The sequence below is a fragment of the Zalophus californianus genome, chromosome 1 (genome assembly GCF_009762305.2).
Source record: "Zalophus californianus isolate mZalCal1 chromosome 1, mZalCal1.pri.v2, whole genome shotgun sequence".
Taxonomy (NCBI): domain Eukaryota; kingdom Metazoa; phylum Chordata; class Mammalia; order Carnivora; family Otariidae; genus Zalophus; species Zalophus californianus.
Genome location: NC_045595.1, coordinates 59452918 through 59479717, shown reverse-complemented (window position 1 = coordinate 59479717; position 26800 = coordinate 59452918). Strand labels below are relative to the sequence as shown.

Here is a 26800-nt window from a genome sequence, read left to right as displayed (position 1 = left end):
CAGGTGTCCCAGAAGGCATAACCCACTCCACCATGGGAATTTTGTGTAGGATGTCTGGTGGCCCGCAGTCCAGAAGGTCCCATGAAATTCCAGCTGTGCACCCAAATTGCTAGCAAGGTCCACCAATTCTGATGGCTGGGAGTGGAGGAGAGAAAGGACTTCCACCTGCTCACCATGTTACCACCCCCAAAGGCTTCCCTCAAGCTGACACACACAGAGGGGCCGCAACTTCAGCCCCCAAGTTGGGAACCAGAACTTCTCTGCACTGAGGAGACAGTCATCCACTTGTTCCGCAGCAGCCCCAAGCCAGCATGAATGTCCACTTTTCGTCCAGGGGCTTCAGTTGGGACCCACCACCCACTTTGCTGTGGGACCAGGTAGGTGGCCCTCATCCCGCTTTCGAGCTTCGCCCTCTGGAGACAGTTGTTCAACCAGTTACCAATTTACCCAGTAGAAATGGCATCTGGCTTCATTTCTTCATTGTGCACACAAGACAAAGACTTCTCAGGGAAGGGGGAAATATAAAATAAGATATCAAGAAATGTGACTGGTTTAAATAGCTCTTCTAAAAGACCAAGGCTTCTTTGGGAAAGAGGTGGCTCATGACAGACGTGCTTCAAACATTCACACAACTTCCAGTCTATTCATACAGCCTGGGGCTTTGCTCCAGATAACTGGTATTACATTATTACTCCTTCACTGCAAACTTTCCTGCTCTTTCTGCTACAGTATTTGGCATCTGTGTTTAGATTTTAAAACCCATTTGCAAGTATTTAGACTCATCTCTACGTAAACCTATTCTTAGCTATGTCCAGCCACGACCTCCCAGCTTTTGTGCTAGCTCTTCCTTCTGCTCATCTCCCAGCTGGTCATGTCTCTGATGTCATCTTTTGCCAAGAGCTATGGTGTCCCCACTCCTCCCCTGTGCTAGCTGCCACTCCACACAGACACTGCTCTTGGGTTTTACAAGATTAGCTCAGCTCAGAGTTGAGCCCAGTTCCCAGAACCGATGTTGGGTACAGGTGGGCCATAAACAGCCCCAGGGAGGATCCTTGGGTCTCTATCAGAGGCAAATACTGGCCAAGAGTCAGCGCAGATGAGCTGAGACAGGGAAGGACTGATGGTGGTTGGAAAAGTTTTTGGTCTCAGGGTCCAGACCTCCTTCCACTACAGGCTCATTCTTCAAGGCCCCGTGTCCCTTCCCACCTAGGACTGACAGGGCTACGGCATGCAGCAGGACCTTATGAGAAGGGGCTGCTCTGAGCTTCTGCATCCTTATCTCAGGTGCTCTCCTCCAGTGGGAGGCCCTTCTTTGGTTGGTGCATTTTTCTCCTTTCCACCTTATCAGTCAGTGGTTGTTGCCTCTTGTCCACTGTGCAATGGGTCTGTTGTTTTAAAAATAACTTACGCCATCTTCACACAGCCTGGGGGTCAGCATTATCACACTCATTTCACAGATAAGGACTCTGAAGTTCTGAGAGGCCAACCAAGCTTACATGGCCTCATTCCAATTAAATGCCTCTAAGACCCACCCACTATGCTCTCCTGTCCTCCAAGGGTGAGATATTTTCCTGGTCCGCCACTAAAACGTGTATATGGTCAGAATTACATACTATATTATATTAGTATATATGTCATATATTAGTATATTATATATTATATATGCATATATATTTCTGTTATAGGTTATTAGTGTATTATATACACATGTATCAGTGTATTATGTGTTAGTTTGTTATATATGTTACATATTAGTGTATTACATTATATAATAGTATATTATATATGTGGTATATTATATGTGCTATGTATTAGTATATAGGTTATTTTTCTGGAGTCTCATCCAGACTCCCCTGCATCCAGCTACTGGTGGTGTGTTTTCTGCCCTCCATACTTGCATATCTCATTTCCAGCCTTCCTTCCCCACTAGTTCTGAAAGATCTATGGAGTTTGCCTGCGCCACTTGCTGGACGAGGCAGGCTTTAACTCTGACAGTACCATCTTTGTTTCCTGGTGATTTTCCCTCATGATTTCCGTCCCTCTCTGCACCCTGTCCTGTTGCTTTTCTGTTCCACCCTGAGCTCTCTCTATGGCTTTGCAGGAGATGGATGGTAACAGGAAACTTCCAGAGATGCCTTTCTGGGTCCTGCAGGGGATGGCTGAGGTGTGTCCTTTCTTTGAGTCTTCTGAATGCTGCTCCCTTCCATCTGAGGTCTTTTTCCATTTAGACTTGGTGTTGGTCACACAGAGGACAGACTCTGACCTCACTCTTGGTCCCCTTATGTGACATTCAAAGACCCGAGTCACATTAACTGCTGTCCAGGCTAACAGACCCATTTCCAGCAGCGTCTCCCCTCAACCCACTGCCTGGGACCTTGGGTACTCTGACGCGCACAGCACAAGAAAAACTACGATTCCCTGGAAGCCTGGACCTGGGGTCTTTCTGCTTCTGTTCCCCAACCCCCACAGGACTTGTATAGATTCAGGGCCCTATCCAGGAGTAGACAATGATGACATTATGAGATTTTGTTTTGTTTATTTTTGTCCATATGAGTCAGGATTCTGCCATTTGCTGCCGTGCCTTGTCAACCAAAGCGTCTTAGCTCCTCTTTCCCACGGTTCCCCTTCATGACTCCCTGCTGTCCCTGGAAGCCTGACTGTTGGTCCCACACCCGTCAGTGAGACTCCCTCCAAGAATGTGGACGAGGCCATGGGTGAGCAGACCCACCAGGCCCCCCACACCTTCGCCATGCTGCCCAGGGGCTGCTCTGCCTGGAGAGCAGCAGGGCCCACTGTATGCATGGTGCCAGGTGTGCTGGATGTGCTCACCTGGAAAGGCAGATCCCATGCTCCCTTGTATTCTCCCGTAGTGGAACCCCCGTGTTTTAGCTGTGCGCACAACCTCTCAGACCAAGACCACATTTTCCAGCTTTCCTTCTGCTGGATGAGGCCATATGACTATGTTCTGGCCAAAGAGATACAAGGGGACTGAACTGTGCAAATCCCAGCCCATGCCCTCACAGGGAGAGGGAACGTGCATCCCCTTGCCTGCTTTCTGTGGGCTCATCTGAGACCCTGCAAGCCATCTTGTAGGATGTGGAGGACAACAGGAGAAAAGGAGCCTGGCTGTCCCACGCCAGAGCCACCTATCAGCTGAGGCTGCTTACTTCCAGATTGTTCCAACAGAGAAAAATCAATTTCTACCTATGTAAGGCGCAGTGTTTGGGGGTCTCTTTGTTATAGCAACCTAACCCATACTCTGCCTTGTACAGTGCTCAATAACTGGTACTTTCTTCCCCTCTGTGTGCCTTGGGGAAGGGGCATTGTGCAGGGCAGGGTGCCAGGGGGTTGTTAAGGCTAGATTTCTGCTCTGCAACCATCCAGATTCCTCTTCTATTGCAAACAGTTGGGGGCACACTGGCTGGCTCCATCTGCTTTCTTGGCTCATGGGCCAAGACAAACACTACTCTTCCAGTCACAGAAGTCACAAAGGGTGACCAAGGTGGCGGCATGGGGGTCTCTCAGAGGCAAGATACAAGCCAGGTGCCTCCACAGAGCTTTCAGCATTCACATGGACCCCACCATGGTGCTTGCGCAGGCACAGGCCACAGCAGAGAACAGAGGCCCTGTATCCCCCAGCTTTTCCATCTGGCTGAGAGAAGGCCCACACCCTAGAAGGAGTCTTTGCTGTTGTTCAAAGTCACACTTTTCTACCTACTGTTCACCAACCATGCTCTGACCTGGGGACGGTCATGTCGATACTACAGGATGAAGAAGCTGAACTCAGAAAGGTTTAACAAACTTGCCCAAAGTGAAGTGAAGCTCCAAAGACAGTGGTCTTCATGCTACACCCCCTCTGCTTGGCTGTCCCTGCCCTAGCCCTCTCAGCTGACCCCTCGGGAAAGCAGAGACCTGGGCTGTGCTGCCCATTCAGGGCAGGTGCCAACACACATATCGGGTGGGGAGTCTGGAGCCCGGGCTGAGGGTGATGGCTTAGACCCTCCCCCCTGCACATGTGGCCAGCCTCACCATGGCCAGGACAGGTTAGCCAGAGGATTGCAGGCTCGGTGCAGTGGGCTTCGGGGGACACACACTGAGATGAGGTGAGCAGCGTCCTAGGTCAGTGCTTGGCATCACAGGGACATGTATTCACTGATTTATTCCTCCTCCAGTAAGACCGTCCTGACCTCCACTGTTCCTCTTATCCGGGCTGCACTGCTTGTTTATGGATAAAGAAAGGCTACGTTAATGTGCCTGGAAATCAATGCCTCATTTCCCCAGAGTGTGTTTGACCACAGAGGGTAGGTCTGGTCAGGGGCAAAGGGCAGAGGTCACAAGGCCGAGTCCTTTCCACAGGACCAGAGCTGGCCAGGAGGGAGTATCCAATCTCCAATCACCCATGCTGTAGTGCTGGGCGCACATGAAAGCTTCATGTCTGCCAGCTCCCACCGGACAGGGAAGATGATGGTGGCAGGTGGCTCCCATCAGCGGGAACAAGGGCTTCCACCTTCAGAAGTACATGACTTCATGCACGCGCGTGCACACGTGCACACATCTACCTTGCTTAGACATCTCTCTGCTGGAAATCCATGGGTGCATCACCACCTGCCACCATCACCAAGGGTGTCACTAAGAAAGACTTGCCGTGCTTGCACTGGGCTCCTGGGGAAACAGTCACCTCTAGAAGTTCCTTGCCTCTCACCTCACGTGGATGGGAGACTTGGAGCAGCCTTGTCACAGCAGCCACCGGGCCCAGCCTGTCCTGCCCAACTTCAGCCACCCAGTTGAGCTCTCTTGCTAGCTCACGGCCTCTCCTTGTTCTCTGGCTCCCACTGTCCCCAGCTTCCAACCCACCCAGGACAGGTGGAAGCATTCAGACTTCCACTGTGCAAGCACATGGTGGAGATCCCAAAAATCTGGGGGAGTTCAGGAGGACTTGTCTCCCAAGAACTCAGAGAAGCTCGGATGGGTGGAGGAAGCAGGCTCATTGCACATACTGGCCTCTCCAAGGCTCCTCTCTAATGGTCAGCACTCAGTCCACTTACAATGTCCCGGGTAGGTGGGAAAAACATGCCATTTCCTAAAGGGAGTCTCCTCGGCACACCATGCATACAGTGGGTGCACAGTAGATGCTTGAAGGCCTGCATAGGGAGCACTGAGTGAGGGTCTCCAATAGTACATCAGAGTAGCACTGATCACTGTGAGCCTGGCCTAGCCTGTGCTAGCCTCTCGTAGGTGATGCCAGGATGGGGGCTGGATTTGGGTTTGTGGAGAGAGGGGAAGGAGCCCTTCAGGAAACTGCAGTGAGCAGAAACCGAGCAGCCGGCATGGAGATGGGGTCGCTTTGAGAAGCCTGCACTGCTGCGCCTGGGGCTGAATCCCAAAGGGGTCTTCATGTCCCTCTGGGTACAAATCAAGGTCCCCTAAATGCTGCAAACACAGACACAGAGACTCAGCCCTCAGACCTCAGAATCAGCCCCATTTCCTGGCAAAGCAGAGGAAAACATGAATGCCATAAAGTTATTGAGTTCTTTTTTCTTTTTATTGGCAAAGTAAATATATTTTTATGAAGGACCAAAGAAAATATACATAATTGTAACATATGTACACCAGCTTTATAGATTTTTTAATTTCAAATTTACACAAATGTTGATATGTTATTAAAAGATATTTTATGTAGATGTACCTATGTACAGCTTATTTACATACATTCATAGGATGTGAAATAAACCTGTCAAAACAAGCTAGTTCATTTGATATTAATTTCTAGACAAAATAAGGAATGCATTTCTAAATCAGGATTCGGAGGCTCTATCTAGTTCTCCTACACGCAATGCAGCCTGCTCCCCTCTCTTCCCCAAGGTGACTCTGGAGGCTGGTGTCTGGATTTGTCTGGAAACGGGATGAGGGGATGAGCCATGTTGGGTACAAATGCTCTGGGGCTAGCCTGCATCTGTCTGCCCTGCACTTTAACTCAAGCACATGCATTGCCAGGCCCCCAAAGAGGGGGCTTCTCAGCCTAATTCCACATCTGCCCAAGGGCCAGGTTCTGCACCCCTGACTGCCCTGCTCATACCCTCTGGTAGTCAGGCTGAGCGGGAGACCTTGGACAAAGCCACCCTCACACCACAGTGCAGCCCTGGACTTCTGGCCTACTTCCTTCTTCCCGGCATGGCTCCCTCTGGGAACTGACATTTCAAAACTGCAGATTTCTTCTTCTGAGCAAAAAAAGTGCCAGCCTTGGCCCAGGCAGGGAGCCCAGTGGGAGAAGGTCCAGGCTCCCCGGCCGCTGCAGCACAGGCCGGACTGCGGGAAGGCACGAAGGCACGAAGGCGGGAAGGCCGGCCTGCAGCCTGCAGCCCAGGTGCTAGGGGCCCAGCCCCCAGGGGCGCGGGCGTGGCTCTAGGTCTTCCTAGTAAAGGCAGCGGGCTGGGGGCTCTGGATTCCCGCCTCCCAGGCAAGCCCCCGTCTTCCTGCACCTCCCGGGCTTCAGAAGGTGGGTTGGCAACATTGTCATGTCCCGCTGAAGAGGCAAATAAATTATTGCTACAAAATAACGGGGCGGGTGAGGGGGCGGGGGCTGGCGGGCGCTCAGTTCACCGCGCGCACGGAGCGGCTGCTCCGGGGAAAGCGGTGCACCTTGATGTGTTTGGACAGGTGGTCGCTCCGCGCGAACTTCTTCTCACACACGGGACACTGGTAGGGCTTCACGCCCGAGTGCGAGCGCCGGTGCCGCGACAGCTCGTCCGAGCGGGAGAACCTGCGGGACACGCACGGGCAGTGGTCAGCGACGTCCGCCCCGCCAGGCGCCCACCCAGAAGGCAGCCGGCAGGTGCAGGGCTCTACCAGCCCAGCAGGCGCGGCAGGCGCTGCCCCCCGACACTTCTCCGGGTCCCGAGTTACTTCTGAATCTACTGGTGAAAAGTCACTGTCCCCCGACCCCCAGGGTGGCAAGAACTGTCAGTAAAAGCCTCAGCGGTGGCACAACGGTCCGTTCTTGGGCATCTGGGCCTGTGAGCAGCTGGTAAATATTCTGATAGGCTGTCAAGCCCACCAGAGCCCAGGATTTACTCTCCACAACACCCTCCCTCTCCCCTTCCGGTGATGAGCTGCAGGATCACCCTGGCCCCGATTGGACCTGCTGCCACTAGCTACACCCCATGCTGCCGCCTAGGCAGAACTTGGGGTTCTAGGAAGGTCTGCAGGAGGAAGCCCCTCCCGAGGGGAAAGCGAAGCCTGGGAGAGCTGTCTCTTCCCCAGCACTGCAGGGAGCCCCTGGCTCCTCTCCCTTGTCTTCATTTCAGCTGAGGCAGAGTCTTCAGAATTGAGCCCCCTCCCCCCGCTCCTGGTCACTGCTTTCCTGAAGGCTGGGTTCCCTACGCTGTGACCAGACAAAACCACACCACTGCAAGGTACTTCTGAAAGTTTAAATGGTTCACCTGCCACCTCCCTCCTTTGGCCTCAGCCTGCCTGGAAGCAAGCGCTCCCACAGCCCAGAGGCCACTGAGAGTGAGCAGCTGCTAACAGGAGAGGTAAGGGTCCCAGCTGGGCCACAGGGCTCAGACCGCTGCCACTGACTTCAGGGATTTGAAGCTCCCCTTACCCCATGACCCTTATCCTGACAATGAGATCCCACTCCCCATACATACATACTGTCCTCCACCATGCTCTACCTTGGTCCACTGACCCATCCTTGGTCCCTCTTGCCATAGGATATTTGCACATACCGTTCCCTCCATCTGAAATGCTCTTCCCTCCCCTCTTCTTGCTCCCTCCCCCCAATCCCTTAGAGCTCAGCTCAAATGTCACTTCCTCAAGAAAGCCCTCCAGGACAGCATCCCATTCTGTGCTCCTGTGGCACAAAATGCACCTCACTTTCTTGGCCCCACCACTGCTGTAATTTTAAATTCGTTTTCAACTTCTGATGAATGTCAGTCTGTGCCATTAGACCATCAGCACCATGAGGAAAGACGTTTGTCTCATTCCCCATGATCCATCCCACAAGCAGCCCAGGGCCTGGCGCATGGCAGGTGCCCAGTAAGTGCATTTACATGAAAGCATGGATACAGCAAGCACCCACGGGAGGATGGAGGGCTGTCACAGGGAATTCTCCTCAAGTCTCATCACCTGCACACACAAACACGTGTGCACACCACACAATGCACACGTACATACCCCTATATACATGCCACACATGTGCACGTCACAAACATGGGTGCACTGCACACGTGTCCACTCTAGATGTGTGCACACACATGCACGTACACGGTCACGTCACCTGAGGGTGCACATGCACATACATGAACACATGTGTGCACGTGCACACACACACAGGTCCAGCAGCCCCTCCCTGAACCTGTGGCCACACAGCAAGAGGTAGGTTAGCTGGAACAGCTGTCCCCAAACCAGCCAATGGGTAGCCTACCTCTCGCCTGACCCTATGGGTGGAGGCCTTCCTTAATCCCACAGCCTGCCAAGGACTAGAAGGAACATGCCCTGGGGAAGGCACAGCTGGGGAGTAGGAAGGCCTGAGCACCAGATAGGGAGCCTGCCCAGAAGCACAGAGGACAGGCAGCTCAGCCTGGCTCAGCTACTCCAGGGCCCACGGACTTGTCCTGATAGCACAGCCAGGTTTCTGTGCTCGGAGGCTGGCACCCCATGTCATCTCCCAGAGCACCAATCGAGGCTGGCACAGAGCAACGCTCTCAGCATATGTCTGAAATAATGGAAGCCAGACTGGCCCACTTGCCAGATGAGGAAATTGAGGCTCCGAGTGATGAGGGCCTGATCCAGCATCCCCAGCACAGCAGAGCAAAGGTCCTGGCGCAACGCCCTGCCGTGCCCTGCCCCCGCCCCTGTGACTGCAGAGCGCCTGGTCTCCTCCACATTGCCGGGTTAGGTGGTGTGTGTCACGGGAGCCCTGAGCCAGTGAGGAAGTGACATCAATGCACCCTGGAGGTCAGAGCCCTGACCCTGCTCCCAGGCCAGGGCCACCTGCCCCCAGCAGGAGTTGAACATACAGCTTCTGAACAGTGGGCCTGCCCGGGGCAGGGGCAAGCAGGAAGCCACAGAAACAACGCCACCAGCAATAGCCTTTGCTGAGCCCTTTCTGGGCACCAGGATCAGTCCCAGAGAACTGACAATACCACAGCAAGGGCTCAACAAAGACAAGGGGCTTGCCAGGTCACACAGCCAGCAGAATGGTTGGATCCTTTCAGGTCCCCACCCCACTGGGAGCCCTGAGTGGTCCTGAGCAAGTTTGGGAACCCTCTCGGGCCTGTATCCTCACTCATGCAGTGAAGACCTTGGGATTCTCACCCACCTTCTGGGACTTGTCTCAGAGGCCAAAGGAGTTGACACAAAGACCACAGTGGCCCTCTCACCATGCGGACACTGAGGGAGAGCCAGGCCTGAGAACAAGTTGTCCCAACCTGCAAGCCTCTTCCCTGCTGCCTCAGGATCCTGTGACCTGAGGGGTCCACCCCTGGGAATTGAGTCCTCAGAAGATCCCTACCTCACACCCTCACACACATTCTCCCAGACAGCAACCACTGGAGGAGCCTGAAGGCCACACAGTGGGAGTGAGGCCACGTGACTAAGATTCAGGCCTTGCAGGCAGTGAGCTCTGCCACTTGGTGACCTGGGCAAGTCACCAAGCTCTCTGAGGCTCAGTTTCCCCACCTGGAGACAGGGAACTGACAGCTCTGCCTCACAGGACTGTGAGGATTGTAAAAGGCACTGAGTGTTTACAACAGTGCTCAGCACATGGCAATCATTCAATGACTGTGAGCTCTGATTACCTGCAAGGAGTTCAGCGCAGCAATGTCTAGAGGCACATGGGCCAGCACCATGACTCCTGCTGCTGAGGTGCAGGAGAGGGAGGCAGCCAACACGACAGCCCCACAGCTGGCATACACCCCACCTTTGTGCAAAGCATCCCTTCCATCAGTCAGAAAGCCATTACTGTAAATAGTCAGGTCTCAAGGACCGCAATGGGAATGATGCTCCCTGGAGTAGTGGTACAGTGCATAACCCGCCCAACACCACTTGGGGGCTCTGCCAAGTGCAGGGAAGAAGTTAGAGAATGCCTCTTTGAACAGGACCAGCTGTGACACAGGGGCCAAGAGAGTAGGCCAGCAGCGGACCACTGGGTCTGAATCCTGTCCCTGCCCCATCCTGGTCCTGGGGCCTCAGGCCTGCAACCACCCTTCTCTGGGCCTCCAGGTCCACTGGGAATGACCACAGTACCTGCCACACAGGGCTGCTAGGCTGCTAAAAGTTATTAATATTCCTATTAGCTGTGGAAGGAGGGTATTCTTTCTGGATGGAACGGCTTGGCCATTCCGGAACAGGACGTTCTGCTGCCATGAACAAAGGGGGCCTGTGTCCGAGAGTGTAGCAAGGAAACTTCTAGGAAGGCAGACAAACAGCCACTTCCCAGACAGTTAGATCAGAATAGGAAAAGTCTGGTTCAGGCCCCATCAAGGATGCCAGAACCACGTCCCAAGAGGGGAGGGGACAAGGAATATTGGGTTCAGGACCAAAAGCAGAAGGAAGTGGGGGCCGGTTACCTGGCAAATGATGCCCTGGGTGGGGGGGGGTGAGGACACCATTCATTTCACAGAGGGGCACAGGACACAGTGCCAGGGCTGGAACCAGCCCAGCAGGATAAAGAGCAAACTGCTCACTGGGGCCACCAGGAAGAGAGGCAGCCTTGGGCATGGTAAGCTCCCCATATGAGAAGACAGGCAAGTATGCAGGGGTGCTGCCTGAAGATCAGCTGCAGGTGGAGATCCTATTTCCCACCACTTGCACAGGCCACCTCCCATGGGAGGTTTGCCCTGGGGGCTAGAGAGAGGTCCTGAGTCTGGGTGGAAGAGGTTCGGGCAGGGGCAAACAGCCTGGGCTGAACTCCTGACCTGCTACTCACTAGCTGTGTGACCAAGGAGAACTTACCTAACTGTTCTGTGCCTTAAATTCCTCCTCTGTAAATGGGGACAGCATACTGATGCCTACCTTGTAGACTTGCTTGGGGCATTAAATGAGCATGCGTCAGGAGCTACTGTTATTGCCATTGTTGTGGTTGGCTCTTTTCCCCTGGCCCAGAAGCATGACACCTGAAAGAGCTGCTGGCCTCGTGGGGGAGAGAGGACACCCAGCCATTATGGTACCAGGCACACAGGGAGAGAGGATGAGGGAAAGGCCAGCCAAGTAGCTACAGGTGTCAAGTTTCCAGGTGGGAAAGGTATGTCCACCAGACTGCTGGTGGGTCAGTGTGGTGCTGAGGCACCTGCCCGAGGGCACACCCAGAGCAATGCTCACTAGCTCCATCCCTGTGGGCTCTCTGGGAAATGCACACTGGTGCCTCCATGTCACGGAGCTGTTTTAAGGACTCAACGAGCTTATCTATGTGACATGTGCAGAACAAAGCAGGGACCATCGCAAGACCAACTACCATTGCCATCGGGAGGAAAGTGGTGGAGACAGAGGGCACAGAGAGGGCACAGAGAGGGTGGGGGCCTGAGTGGGAGCCTACATTGTGGAAGGGAGGTTGGCAAGCAGATCGTACCAGAATGGGAAGTTTGGATAGGAATCTAAGTGTGCCAAAGCATATGAAAAGGCCAGAATAGCCTCATAAGGTAATGAGTTCCTCATGGCAGGAAATATACAAGCAAGGGTAGGGATTTGTGGAAGGTATTCCCACTCTGAGCACCTTAGAGCAATGCCCAGCATAGAGTAAGTGGTTGGAAAATATGGCGCCTGTCATCATCACTACTACTGTTGTCCTGTCCAGACCAAGCTGCCCCAAAGCTGGTCTGTCTTCCCGCCCAACTACTGCAAGGACTCCCTCCACATACAAGGAACATGTACATCTTGTGCACATCTCCAGGGGCTCAGGATTCCTGAAGGCCAACCAGGGACTCTTGCATTCTCAGAGAAATAGCTCTCCCAAAAGGCAGGCACCTTCATCTCCCTGTGCCTCCATCACCTGTAACCCCCCAAAGGCCAGACCCTATTCCAGGGGAACATTAGGAGAAGCTGGGGAGGTCCTCTGAAGGCCTAGGAGTGGCTGGAGGCAGGGATGGCTCCACAGTCGGCTCCACAGGGACCTCGCCATGCCAGGCACACACCAGCCTTCCCCTGCAAGAGGGTCCTGGGCAAGAAGACCAGTTCCAAGGCCCACACAGTGGCAAAGCTGAATCCCCTCCACAAATCCCACCCCCACTTGCTTGCATGCCTCCTACCATGGGGAACTCACCACCTCCAGAGGCTACTGTGTTGGGGCTGAGATCTCTCTCCCTAAGATGCATTCTGGGCTGAGCGTTCCATCTGCTCTCTGGGTCAGCCCAGAAGGCAGGTCCCCTCCTCCTGGGGGGAATGGGACAAGTGGGCAGCCTTCACCAAGGACCACACCCTTCCTCCCGTGGCCCTACTGACTCATCCTGACTGGAGGGGCCACTCGCCAAGAGTCAGCAGTGGCCAGGGGAGTGCCCAGGAATGTGAGCCCATCATGAGTTGAACCAGTGCTCTGTCCAGCCAGATGCCCAACCCCTCCACAGCCCTGCGCCTCACCAAGAGGAAAATGCATCCAAGAAGAGTCCCTGTGAGTCTGGGGTACCTCCAAAAGGGCACCCTTCTCAGACTCTGCCCCTGTATGAGTAACAGTATCACCAATGAGAAGGGGGTGGTGCTGAGTGCCCCTGCGCTCCTGACCCTGGTACGGAGCAGGCCCTCCACTTCACAGATGAGGAAACTGAGGCTTGGCCAGGGGGGGCCTCCCCGAGGGCACACAGCAAGTTGGAGGCTGACCTAGGCTGAGGCTCCCCGCCATTGTTGGCAACTATCACCCACCCAGGGTGTCACAATGCCCCTGCCTTCTACAGTCAAGCGCCTGCCTCTATGGTCCCAGTGTCTCCGCTTCTCTTCTCACACCCAAGCTCTGACCACCAACACTGCATACCCACCACTGCGTTGGGCCTCACAAGTGGCCCCACTGGTGCACCTGTCACCCCAGGGCCCACTCAGCGGACTGTGGCAGGAGGCCCAGAGAGGGATGTGACGTCAACACTGCCCACTCTTGCAGAAGCCACATGGGCCTGACAGGTGCCTTTGGGGGGGCAGCGGCTGGGTGGGACCCTTCCTCGGGAAGGGTCTCCATAACCCCAGAGCTGTTTGGGAAAAGTGCCTTCCTTGGCCAGCCCAGCCCTCCATGGAAAGAGGCTGCAGCATCACATCAGATATCCAGTCTCAGATCCAGCCACAGCACAGCCTCGGCCAGCCAGGACTCCAGGGCCAGCACCTCCCCACTGGGGCCAACTCACCCGCACTCTCAGAGGAGTCTGCTCCAGAAAACAGAAGCTGCCGACCGCTCCCCATCGGTCATGCCCACACAGATGCACACACAGACGAGGTACCCAAACACGTGCGGTTATGCCAACCGCCAAGACACACACTAAGAAAGCAAGACGTGTACCCACGTGCACACGCACAGCTGCACACCCACTGTGAGGTCTGCACACAGATGAGCGTGCCACGTGGCTCTCACACTTACAAAGCAGCGGCTGGGCAGCAGAGCTGGGAACGTGGGGAGCACAGGCTGCCCTCCCAGGGGGGCCGCATTCCTCCAGGGTCGGCGTCCTAAAGATTGGGGAGAGCCCAGCCGTGGTACCCCTGAGCACGGGAGCTCCTGGCTGCCTGCTTTTCAGGAAAAGGTGCACAAGCCCACCTGGGGGCCCATCCAGCTCTGCCACCCGCTGGCTGTGTGGCCCTGAGCAAGACCCCTGTCCTTTGAGAGCTGGTTTCCCCTGCTGAACCCCACGGAGTGGAGTCTGGAAGGACTCTTTCACCTTTACTTCAGCACGACCCACCTGGTCCTCCCCTCTTGGTTGTCCTTTGAAGTTCCTCAAATACACCTTCAAGTACCCACAGGGGCGCAACGACCAGGCCCAGCCCATGAGTCTGTGAACATCTACAAGCGAAACTGGTCTCTCTGGTGGGAACAGCGGCGTTTCCAGGATGTGACTTCTCTGACACAGGACCCTCTGGGCTCGAATCCCATTTACAACATGGTGTGGCCTTGGGCAAGTTACCTAGCCGGTCTGAGCCTGTTCAGGGTAGTACTCACCCTTATGGGTGCTGTGAGGCACAGAGGGAGCAGTGCGCACATGGCCACAGCCCCTCTGATACACAGCCCTTACTCCACCTTTCTAAAATAGCCGCCCTTGTTACTAAGAAGAGAGCCCTTCTGCCATGGCCCAGCTCCTCACCATCAGCATGAGCCGCAGCAAGCCTTACCTGGTCATTATGAAACTGGAGACCAGTTGGTTTCAGGCTCTAGTGATCACTAGGGACAAGGAAAGCTCTGGGCAGCCATGCCAGCTCAGACACCGCTCCCCCCTTCCTAATCAGCCTTATCTCATGGTGAGCCAGGCCTTGACCGCACACCCAGGGGAACAGAGACGAGCCGGCCATGCTCAGCACCCGGCCCGTCACCTGTCATACTGACCTCCAGCCGCAGCCCGGCCAGGTGCAGGCAAAGGGCTTCTCGCCTGTGTGCCGGCGCAAGTGGGCCTTGAGGTGGCTGCTTTTGGTGTACATCTTGCTGCAGCCGGGGAAAGTACATTTGTGCATTTTGATGAGTTCTGCTGCCGGATTCTTGGGGAACTTCTGGCCCATGAGTAGGCCAGTGGGGCCAGGCCCCAGGGGTCCCGACCCAATAGGCTTGGCAGCAATGGGCACAGGGGCGATACGCACGAACTTGGAGGACAGGTTCACATTGGAGGAGGGCACCACCTGGGGCACAAGTGCGAAGGTCTGACCCTGGATATTGACCAGAAGCTGGGCCACCTTGACACTTTCTGGGGCCTGCCCGGGGGAGGCAGGCTCCGTGCCTGATTCCTGTTTCACCTGCACAGGCTGGATCTGTAGCAGCACGGGGATGGGGCCATCAGATGTGGGCCCCCCACCTGGGCTCTGGCTGCCACCCACACTGGCACTGCCCAGAGGAGGAGTGCAGCGCTCTCTCCCACCGGACCCAGGATGGAGGTGGCTCCTGTGGGGCCCGGCTGAGAGCTGGCCACAGGCCTCCGAGTCCTTGCTGTTGCTCTCTGGGGCTTCCTTGACCCCCAGCTCCATGTTCTCCTCCAGAAACTCTTCAATCTCCTCCAGGGTGGGCTGGAAGGGCCTTGGGACATCATCGGGGTCACCCACAGGAAATTCGGGGAAGCAAAAATGCTCTCCCTTCCCAGGTGCCGGTGCCCTCCGCCAGGCCCCCCAGGCCATGGGACCACTGCTGGCCCCGACGCCACCGCTGCCACCACTGCCCAGCGTGGCCTGGGACAGCAGGAAGTCCAAGATGCTGTCCTGGCCTTCAGCACCTGGGCCACCACCGTAGCAGGAGCAGACGGCCTGTGAGTCTGGGCTGGCACAGGAGCAGAGACTGGAGGCATCACTGTCATCCTCCGAGAGGGGCGAGGGCAGCCTGTGGTATGCCCGCCCACCGGCCAGCCTGCCACCCAGATAGCCAACCGGGCATTTCAGCGACGAGAAGGTCTCGTCCACTGGCATCAAGTGGTCCACCATGCTGGCCTGGCCGTGCCGTTGGCGGCTGCAGAGAGGAACAAAGGAGGCCTGATCAGGAGGATGGCATGCTCACCTGCCACCTCGTGGGCCTGTGCCTCCACCCTGCTGCCCGCCCACAGTCTTCCACTGCCAAATGCCTGGATCCTGTCTCCATCCCATCCCGTGGGAGAACTCTGTCTGCAAGTGTTTTCCGAAATTGCACCACCTATTTGCAAAAGAGCACTCTCCAAGCCCATTGCACAATCCAGGGTACTTTTGGTTTCAAACAGGTTTTCCAGAACAATTAGGGAAAGAACACCCGTGTATCTGTGAATGATTGAGCGTGAGAGCATGTGAGCAAGAAAGGATGCAAGGAGGCTCTCTGTACCCTGAAACAGCCAAGGTTGGGGAACCCCGTCCAGCTAACTGGAGTGGCTGCATTGCTGAGGACACCTGACCTCAGCTCCATTCTTGTTGAGTCACTGGAAGGGGGTAGGAGAATGGCCATTTGCCCTCTGACCCCTGTGGTTGTTGGGGCCTGGGTAGGGCTGCCAGACTGAGCAAATAAAACTACAAGCCACCCAGTTAAATTTGATTTTCAGGTTTTAAAAAAACAAGCAACTTGTAACATAAGTATATCCCAAATATCAAATGGGCCATGCTCATATTAAAAAATTATTTTATTGGATATTGAACCTTAACTTGGCAGTCTATAGTTCAATCAGGCAAGTCTAATTTGTGGCAAAAAAAAAAAAAAAACAGATTAGAGACCGCATATGCACCTGTCCTCACAGGCTCTGTTTCCCCATCTGAAGTGGGGTAGCTCATCCACCCTCCCGTTCTCAGACCCCTCCAGCCTCACCTGACTCCTCTGTGAAATGGGAAAGGCAGAGACAGAACAAAATGCTCTCAACTGTACCCAGACACTTTACTGAGGCTTTACCACTTGGTGGACAGGACCCTGCCCCACGGTGATAACTCACGAGCGCAAAAGTGGACCCAGGTCCCAGAGCACTTGCACGGCCACTACCCCATTTTGACTTCATAGCCGCCTAGTGGGATGGGAGATAAGATGCCCTTGGCCTGTACCCCATGGAGCACTCACCACCTCAGGAAGGCCCAGCTAACTCCCGTCTCCCCACTAGACCATGAACTCCATGAGGGCAGACTAGGCTGCTGGGTCTCCACTGTGTTCCCAGCTTCCGGCGTGGCAGTTGGTGCCCAGGAGGGTCTCAGAGAATATCAACATAGAAGAGAGGGGACATCTGTGTCCTCTGAAGGCCATGCGAGGTCTGGTGTTCAAGGAGAGTCAACAGTGTCCAGCTGTAATGGGGCCACCTCTGTGGACCTTTGTCCCCACCCAGTGACCAGTGAGGTTCGGGAAAAGGGAACGTTCTATATCTGAAACCAGAGATTCTCTGCCGCCTGTCACCACTCTGCACCCACCCCTATATTCTGTCTCGAGGACTACTCCTGGAACTGGCACACAACACTACCCAACAGTCAACGAGTCAACAAGCCTGGCCAGGGACAGAGACCTCTCAGGGCCAGCTAGGATCATCATCAGCTGTGTACTTCCCAAATCTCAGTTTCCCCACCTGTTCCAGGCCCCAATGACCTCAGTTCTCCCCTAATCCAGGAAGCTTCATGGAACTCCAGGAAAGTAAGGCAAGGTAGATGTCCTTGGCAAGTCTGCGCCCCAGGGCAGTTTTACCAGGAGGACATTTGGCTCTTTGATTATAAATACTCATCTGAGGATTTAAAATTGGGAGTTTCAAAATATACACTAGTCACCAAATCAGGTGCTGAGAAGGAATGAAAGTGCCAGATAATGGGAAGGGCAACGAGCCCACACTGCCCTAGGCCCCACCACCACCCCTTTCACCCACCCTCTGAGCAGGAAGCTCTGCTCCCGCCTCTGCAACTTAGATGGGCAGCCTCAGGCAGGTGGCAACCTCTCTGTGTCTGTGTCTTGGTCTGTTGGGTGGGGTTGCTGCCAGTGGTGCCTAGTTCCCAGGTTGCTGAAAGAGTTCAATGAGCTAACACAAGTACTACAGGGGCTGGCACACACAGGCGTTGGTCAGTACCAGCCATTAGGATTAACCTCCAAATAGGTGAACACATGGTCTTTCTGTCCCTCCGCTGTGATCCTAAGGAATCAGGGGGCTCAAACCTTCCTGGAACCTAGGAACAGGCCTTCACTGGTGGTAAGAGGCAGATCAGGCCATGTTCTTGCCCACTTAAAACTCTCCCCTGAAATGTGATCATCAACTAAATATTACATGATAGTAAAGAATTACTGTTAATATTTTTAAGTGTGATGATGGTATTGTAGTTGATAACTGAGATATTCACAGATGAAATGGTATAAAAAGAGTGGGGGAAATAAGAAAGTATAGTAGGGTAGGGTAGGAGAAAATTTCTATTAACTTCTCCAGGCAATGTGACCCCCTCTTCTCCCAGAAGCCATGCACCTGGGCCTTGCCCATCTCTCCCAGACCTCACCTCCCCCTGCTCCACTCCACACTGGCTGTGCCCTCTCTGTGGGTCCCGCTTCCCCCAGTGCTCCTAATGGGAGTGCCTTATTTAGATCTCAGCTCTGAGGTCACTGCCTGGGAGGGCCTCTCCGGGCCACCCTCTGTCAAATCATCCCACATTGTATTCTTCCAGCAGTTGCTACCAGGGGAAAACTGTCTTGGTTATGTGTTTGTGTACTTTATTTTCTGTCTACCTCCCCACCAAAACACAAGCTGTTCTGACTATCCAGTCCACCACTATCCCAGAGTCTAAAATAGAACCTGGCAGAATTTGCTGGTTAAGTGAGTGAGAGGTTCTTGGGGAAGTCAGGCAGGCAGTAGGGGTGTGGGGATTCCACCAGGAATAGAATGGCCAGGGTCAGGCAGAAGAGTTTTAATGCAGGGCTGAGCTGCCTGGGCTGGACACTCAGGCACTAAGAGCAGAGGAGGGGCTCTGGGGCTACCCCAGGCTCTGGCGATAGAAAAAGGGCCCCACCAGGGCTGGAGGGAGCCGGCTGGGGCCCTAAAACACAGCAGTACATGGCATGGCCAGAAGCACAGCCTGCGTGCAGGGGGAGGGGACACACTGTTCCGGGCAACGTCCCCGGCCTACAGCCGGACTCCGCCCCCTCACCCCCCCCCCCCCCCGCGCCGGGCCAGGCCTGCTGTTTATCCTCCCGGGGACACAGCGGCTGCAGGAACAACATGTAATTGATAACAAGCCCAGCGCCGGCCAAGGGCTTGCCATTGGGTCAGCGTGCAAATCACGGGGGCGGCGGGTGGGGGGCGCCCTTCAAAATAAAAGTCTCTGCTCCCTGCGCCATCCGTAGGCCCCAAAGTCGCAGAGGCCAGGCGTCCTCCCACCTGTAGGACGGCGGGGGCTCCCAGGAGCCACCTAGTCCTTGGGGGAAAGGTGATTTGAGGGACTAAAACATTTGGGGATTTTTGTCAGCTCCCCAGGGACTGGGCGAGAAAATATCCCCTCTGTGTCCTGGGGGGAGGGGGGTCTTTTGGAAATAGCACAGTAGGGAGGAAAGAGGGAACTCGACAGACGGCCATGGTGGGTGGGAGTGGCCTCTCCTCTATTCCCCGCCACCCCCTAGCCACCGTTCTGCTCCTGTTCAGTGGAAAGAACCAGGGGACTCTGCGTGGGTAGTAGGAGTACTAGACATGTGAGCAGTGCGGGTGTGCGCGAAGGGGTGTGAGTTCATGTCGTGTGATTGTGCGTTTGCGGGGCGTGGTGCGCGGCAGCAGTGTGGCTGTGCCGGAGGGTGTCCCCGACATACTGGCGCGTGGAGCTGGTGTGGGTGCCCGCGCGGGTGTGGGAAGGTGCGTGGGAAAGGAAGACATGGGGGACCCGCTCAGATCCCTCGGTAGAGCCCTGGAGCGCTGCCCGCTGGGCACCATGCCCTCGGCCCGCACCCCCCTCCCCCAGAGGCCAAGGCTGCGGTGACCGACAGTAACCCTACCGCCACAGGCCACTCCGTCCCCCCATCCCCGGCCCCCGACCGGCCGGCGTATCCGCCTGTCCGCTCCTCTCGCCAGGCCCTGCCGGGTGCCCGCCATATGGGAGGGCCAGCCCGCAAGGCACGCAGGACTCGCGGAGTCAGGCGCCGAGGCGGCGGCCCGGACCTGCGCGGGGAAAGTGCCTATGGGCAACTGGGGGGTCACTCTCCCACGGGCTTGTCTGATCCCTGGCCCCGCTTGGGGGCTCACCTCGCTCCTCCGACATTTCCTCGGACACTCGCGCAGAGCTTGGGACAGCGGCGGGGGCACCCAGCCACACGACCAACCAGTCAGCGCCCCGCTGCCCCACTCGTGTCCCAACCAGCCCCCTGGGCGCCCGGAGCCGTGTCCACGCGGCGGTCCGGCCTCCCCAAGCCTCGCCCACCTGAACTTGGCGCACGCCCGGCTAGCGGCCAGGCCCCGGCGGTCCTGAGGCCCCGGGGGCTGGGCTGGGGGCGACGGCCTGGCTCTCGGTCCGGCGGCGGCCGCGGGCCCAGCCGCGGGTCCTGCTTTGGTTCGCTCGCCCGCTGGCCCGCGGGTCGCTGCGGCGGAGCACTAGCCCGCCACCGCTAGCTCTGCGCTCACTCCCCGCGGCTCACGTGACGCCGCCGGCGCCGCGAAGGCTCGCAGGAGGCTCGGCCCCGGGCGCGCGCCCCATTGGCCCGCGTCGCGCGTCACGCGCCCCGCCCCGCCCCCAGCCCCGCCCCGTCCGCGCAGCGCTCTGCCGCCGCCCGCGCGCTCCCAGTCCGGGAGCCACCGGCCCCGCGCGGCCCGCAGTCCCCAGTCATTTCCCTTCCCCCCAGCACGGCTGTGGGCTGGCGGCGTCCGCGGGAGCCGCTTCTGAAGCGCGGTCCCCAGGTGAGAACGTGAGACGGGCCTCGGGCCCTGCGCAAAGCCCTGAGATTGTCCCGAAGTGGGGGTCCAGGCGGGGGCCGTGGGGCCGCCCGGGCCAGGTCTGCCCTCCACCCCCACTCCCACCTCGAGCCCGGTACCGACCGCTGTGTCTCCCACTGAGAGCCGGAAAAAGTCGGGGACTTGCCTTAGGGAACGTATTGTTGGAGAAATACGGTATGGTCTTTCTGCTGAGCAATCACGGTGACCCTCTCCCCCCGCCCCCCCGGGGAAAGTGCGCGCTCGCGGCGCTGCCTCCCAGGCCTCGCAGAAGGGCTGAGGGCGTTTGACCCCTGCCTCAAATCACTGACACCCCGTGTCTGGGCCACCCTCCTGAAGACAGAGCAGTGCTCCACAGGCTACAAAGGCCATGCCCCGGCTGCTGTAGTCCGCAGGAGTCCCGGGACGCGTTGGCATTCCACTCAGAGTTTGGAAGAGGGAGGTTCAGAGTGACTTGCCCAAGAAGTACGAGTGAGCCGAGGGTGCCACGCACCCTGCTACGACGCCCTTTCCCCCACACTCCTGTGGGATCCTCAGCCAAGCATTTACGGATGAAGAAACGGACTCTGAGGGGCCGCGGTCCTCCCCGGGTCACTCAGCGGGTAAGGGGGGGTGGGTGAGGCAGAGCCTGTCTGCTCCAGGGCGGGCATCTTCCAGGCAACCCAGGGACACGTGGGCAGAGGTCCTTCTAAGGAGTTAACATCCTTTCCCTTCCTGGCCTGGGAAGTGGAGAGCATTTTCTCCCCTCCTCTTCCAGTACACTGCCAGGGCAGGAACATGTGGCCAGGAGCTGTCTGGGCTCCTTTGTCCATGCCAGGGTTCGCCCCTGGATCATGTGGTCCTCCCCGTGCACCCAGTCAGGGCTAGGGATGCAGTGCCTGCTGCCACCGGGAGCCAAACCACAGCTTGGTGGGCAGGTTTGGAGGACACTGGTGTTGAAGATGAAATGCGTCCTAGCAGCTTGGGCACGTAAGTGGTCAGAAACTGAAGAGCAGAAAGCAATAAATATCGTGTGACTTTTTTTCCATGTGGAATCTTAAAAACTAAATCAAACGTTCATCACCATATTGCACACCTGAAACTAATATAACACTGCATGTTAACTCTAATGGAATTTAAAATAAAATAAAAAACAAACAAACAAACTAAACTAAATCAAACGTTCATAGAAAAAGAGATCAGACTTGTGGTCACCCGAGACAGAGGGTCAGGGGAGAGGAAACTGGAAAAGTGGTAGAAAGGGACAAACTTCCAAGTGTAAGATAAGTAAGCCCTGGGGTCGTCAGGTACAACAGGACGTTCAGCACTGCTGTGTGATATACAGGAAAGTTATTAAGAGAGTAGATCCCAAGAATTCTCACCAGAAGGAATTTTTTTTTCTTTTTTTGCTTTTCCTTATATCTATATGAGGTGATGGCTACTAACTAAACTTACTGTGGTAATTATTTCACCATATATGTGAGTCAAGCCATTATGTTGTACATGCTAAACTCATAGAGTGCTACATGTCAATTGTGTCTCGATAAAACTGTAGGGGGGGGGGGGACTGAAGGACAGCCAAGATGCTCCTGTTACAACCTGAGTCAGATCATGTCTCTCCTTGACTCAGAACATTCCAGTGGCGCCCAGCTATCATAGCCTGCAATGCCCTACAGGATCTGTACCCCAGCCCCCATTACATCCCTGACCATACTCTCTACTCCTGTCCCCTTGCTTACATCACTCCAGCCACACTGGCCTCCTTGTAGTCCCTCAAACATACCAGGCACCTACCCCAGGGCCCTTGAATGTGCTGTTCCCACTGCCTATACAGACTGTTTCCCCACCAATTACATGGTTCCCTCCCCTCCTTCAGGGTTTTATTCAAATGTTATCTTCTCTGGGAGCCCTGCCTTAACCACCCAATCTAACAAGCTCCCTAACCACTCCCTAACAAGCTCCTATTTCCCTATCTTGTTTAACTTTTTTATTGGCATTTATTCCCTGCTAATGTATTATACATTTTTGCATTTTATTTTGTTTGTTTTTGGTCTCCTCCAGTAGAATGCAAGCTCTACCAAAGCAGTGATTTCTGTCCATTTGTTCCCTTCATATCTCTAGCACCAAGCACACAGTAAGTGTTCAGTTGTTGAATTAATGAATTTCTGAAAAACTTAAAGCAAACAGGGTCAGCCTGAGAAGAATTAAACAGGACTGAGGAACCTACCCCAAATGAGTTAAGAAGTTGGTCATTAGAGAAATTAGACCAGTTTTCCCCTCAAAGAGACCCAGAACATCCCCAAGCTAGTTTCCAAGGACTGCCTTTGTACAGAGTGCCTCTCTGGTTCATTCTCCTCCTCCCTCTAACACCTGGTTAACTCCTTTCATCCTCCAATATCAGCTCAGACTTAACTTTGTAGAGGACATAGTCCCATAAAAACCTTATTTCCCACCTCCAGGCTAGACCACGTCTCACGTCTGTCCTTCTTGGCATGGTGTTCAGAATGTAGTAGAGGCTCAGTAAATTTGTGTTGAGTAAATAAACAAACGAATGAGTGAATGGGGACTCTGGCTGCCTAAGTAACTGAATTCACCCCAGGCCATACCGCTCCCAATGTAGTGGGAAGAATCTGTTACTGGAATTCCCTGCCAAGAAGAAAAGGAAGCCAGGTAGTGCTCTTCCAAACAGAGCTGATAAAGAAAAAGAGACGTTTCTCTTCACACCAGTGAAAACCTCTAACATACTTTCCCTCTAAATTAATTCCTTCCTATTTCTACATCATCTCGCATAGAAAAGGGCCTGAGTCCCTGGCACCTGTCCAGCTCTGACTTGTTGCAAAGGCACCAGCAACAGAAGAGGGGCTTACCTCTAGGGCAAGCTTTGGGCAAGTTAGTTTGCCTGTCAGAACCTCAGTTTGCTCATCTACAAAATGGGTGCCACCCTAATTGCCTCACAGGGTTGTTGGAGGAGCAAATACAGTACCAGATGGGAAAAGGCGTTGGAGAAGTAGAGAGACTGGGAAGAGGCAGTTATCAGCCCTGGGCAATGCTACGAAATAGGAACCCTGGCACACAGCCCCCAGGGCAGCAGGATGATGGCAGTGCCGAAGATCAATAAGCTGTCCCAGGGCAGCAAGGAGCTCTACCTGGGGAGGAGGGAGCAGCCTTGCTGAGAAGCATGTGTCCACGCCCCCTTGGAGAGGAGGAATTCCAGGGCGTGCTCAGCCAGAAGATGCAAGAAAGCCTATGAAACAGTGGCCACGTTATTGTCAATGGAACCAAGGATGTGGATTCTCTGTCCCTTTACAGATTCAAGCCCAAGCCCTTGGACTGACATCCAGGCCATTCATTTGAATAATTCTTTTAAAAAATAACACCTGTGCATTGTTTTAGTGTTCAAGCACCACAGAAAGGCATGAAATAAAAAGTAAAATTCCACTTGGCCTCAGTCTCACTCATCATTTCTGTTTTGGTTTTCATATGACCTAATTGTAAATAATATGCTTGTCTCTTTTGTGTTTATAATGGAAGCAAATGATGCCTGTGTGCTAGACATTCTGTGTTTGCCCCTCCAGATCCCTCTCTGCCCTTCTGCCCCTGCTCTGGGTCCCCAGAGGCTCATCTGCACAGGCCACCAACAGGGGCCTTTTGGTTTCCAAGAGGGTTTGGCAGGTGGAAGGCACTGGTAACAGATAAGGATATGGGGACATGCAGTTGGAGTTGTCCCCTGCGGGTCACTGGCAGGTGGCTGTGTCCTTCCAATGGGCGCAGCTCCTCTCAGGCAGCCCTGCAGAGCTTCCCGAAGCCCCCCCTCTCCTCACCTTTGCCCAGGACACCTCTGCCCCCTTCTGCCCCCATCCTCGCCCAAAATCACTCCTCCTCAGGCCTGTTTGGGGGCAACCCTCCGTGCTGGATATCTCCAGCTTTTAGGTTAATAATATGGCAGCACTTGCATAGCACCTCACAGACAATCACTTTACTTTGTCTTCACAACATCCTAGGGGTCAGCACTACAGATGAGGAAATGCTGCTCAGACGGGGAGCGTGTCACCCAGGGAACCATATGCAGTGTCCACTGACACGATTACAGTGGGGCCCACACACATTCACCCCCCTCGGTCTGTCCGGCCCCTGGTGGGCTCCTGAGGTCTGGCTGAGGGACCTTGGGCACATGGCTGAGCCCATGGCAGGGCCCAGGACACCCACAGCTGGATGGCAGGGTCTGTCCTGAGCATGCTTGTGGGCCTCACCGATTCTGCCATTCTGCCCCACGGGCCCTGTGTGTTGTCACAGAAGTCATATCCCTGAACCACAGCATCTGCAGCCCTGGCCTCCCCCACATCTTCCCCAGACGTCTCCCATTGAGCACCAACCTCACAGACATCACAAAGCAAAAGTGTCCCAAGGAAAACCCACCAAGCCCGCCACTCTGCCCCAGTGTACTAGTATGCCCAGGCCGTTGTAGCAACACAGGCCAGGCTCAAACAACAGACGTGATTTCCTCACGGTTCTGGAGGCCAAAAGTCGGAGATCAAGGTGTCGGCAGGGTCGGTTCCTTCTAAGGATGGTGGTCTTCTCCCTGAGTCCTCACATGGTCGTCCCTCTGTGCATGTCTGGGGCCTAGTCTCCTCTTCTTAATAAGAACACCTGTCAGATTGAATTAGCATGCACCCCAATGACCTCATTTTACCCTAATTATCTCTTAAAGACCCTATCTCCAAATACAGTACATATTCTGAGGTACTGGGGGGTTAGGATTTCAACATATGAACTGGGGGGGTATAATAACATCCTAACCCCCCGGCGTGCCCCCCATCCCCACACTTGCCTCACCCAGGGCAATGTCCAGCACCTCCCACCTGGTCACCTGCTGCCACTGTCCCCACTCCACCCCCTTCACTCTCTCGTGATGGGATACAGATGGCCAGCCAGAGCTCCCCATAACCACAGTAAAAGACCCATGCCCTCACTTACCCTGGCATTCAAGGCTCTGAGTGACACAACTCTTGCCAAGTGTCTACTTGCTCCCACTTGTCCCACCCGAGGGCAACACTTTCTCTTGGACAGCCCCACCTCGGTCAGAGCAAGGACTCTGGACTGACCCGTCTGGGATCAAATCCTGCTTCTGCCACCCCTGAGCTGTGTAACTTTATGAGAGTTGTTTCTCCTTTGCCACCATACCTATAATACGGGGATGACAGCAGTAGTGGCTCAGCCATGAAGGTGTCCTACTCGATCCCTCTTAAAGGGCTGCCATGGGGAGCCTTGCTGACTGAGAGCCTCCAGCAGCCCCACCTCTGGATCTGGCACAGCTTCATGCAGAAGCAAGGATGTTAGTGCTGGAACTAGTCACTCCTACATGACCCCTAGCCTCCCCACAGGCAGTCTGAGCTCTGGGGCTCTCTACTGAGGGTGGCCAAGTTGTCTCCAAGCTGCCCTGCAGTCTGAGGCTCTCCCTCTCCAGTCCTCCCTCCTTCCCCCTCTCTTTTCCCAGGTGTTGGCCCCAGACCTAGCTCTAAGGCTCTCCTCACTGGATCCTGCTCCTCCCTCCTTCCCCTCATCCTCCATAGGCACTTCCCCACAAGCCTCTTACACGTCTAACCCCTTCTTGGCATTTGCTCTCAGAAGATGAGAACTGGTACAGGTAGCTATCTCACAGGTTCTTCAAGGGTTAAATGGATTAATAGACATAAAAACCTTAGAAAAGTGCCTGGAACAGAGTAGATATCTCTAACTCCCAGCCTCCATGTAGTTCCTTATGAGGGCCATTCTCAGGGACTTCATGCACCCTATCCATAGATTTCTGTGTGTTCTTTTGTAGACCAAGTCTTCTTAAATTTCCTGAATGTTTTCTACTTCCTCTGACCACAGGGCCTTTGCACCCACTGCTGCCTTTATTGTGAATACTCTTACCCTTCTTTCCTGTTAGCTCATATGTTACTTCCCCAGAGAAACCTTCCTGACCTCCTTTATATGTTTTCCCTACACTGTGGACCTCTCCTTCAAAGCATTTTTCAAAGTTTATCCACTTATGTGTGTGTGTTCATTTATTCACGCTTGTCTCTCTGGAGCAAAGATGGCCAGTCCTCAGATATTCCTCCATCCCTTGCCAGAACTCCCAGTTTTCAGCAAAGCACAGAATTGCCCCAAAGAAAGCTTGCATTCTGCAGCCTCCCTTGCAGCTGGCCAGTGGGATGTGTGCAGACGTGATAACTGTCCATTCTGAGCTCCCCTGTGAAGGGAAGGACCGTGCCTCCTTCCATGTTCCCTTCCCTTCTCCCTGTTGGCTGGAATGCTGGTAGGCAGACAAAGGCAATGGACAAGGACAAGGTGAAGGAATACAGACC

The 26800-nt window shown here is 54.9% G+C and overlaps 1 protein-coding gene across 4 annotated transcripts; it reads right to left on the bottom strand.

Moving 5' to 3' along the window:
* Positions 1-5529: 5529 nt before the first annotated feature.
* On the bottom strand, positions 5530-20170 carry KLF15 (Kruppel like factor 15). Of its 4 annotated transcripts, none has more exons than XM_027583215.1 (3): positions 19969-20170; positions 14507-15607; positions 6592-6760 (listed from the first exon to the last, which is right to left on the bottom strand). In XM_027583215.1, the coding sequence occupies exons 2-3, from the start codon at positions 15580-15582 to the stop codon at positions 6592-6594; spliced, it is 1245 nt and encodes a 414-aa protein (XP_027439016.1). In that variant the 5' UTR covers positions 15583-15607; positions 19969-20170. The 4 variants fall into 4 exon arrangements, with proteins under 4 accessions (XP_027439019.1, XP_027439016.1, XP_027439018.1 ...); XM_027583217.1 differs by lacking the exon at positions 19969-20170 and adding an exon at positions 19794-19962; XM_027583216.2 differs by lacking the exon at positions 19969-20170 and adding an exon at positions 16667-17148.
* Between the last annotated feature and the right edge of the window lie 6630 nt (positions 20171-26800).

What these genes read in the sequence shown, in the direction of transcription:
- KLF15 (XM_027583215.1), bottom strand. Translation starts at nt 15,582, where the DNA reads ATGGTGGACCACTTGATGCCAGTGGACGAGACCTTCTCGTCGCTGAAA. An exon ending in TGGCCGGGCTGCGGCTGGAG is followed by an intron (nt 6,761 to 14,506) that starts GTCAGTATGACA and finishes CGTGTCCCGCAG; the next exon opens with GTTCTCCCGCTCGGACGAGC.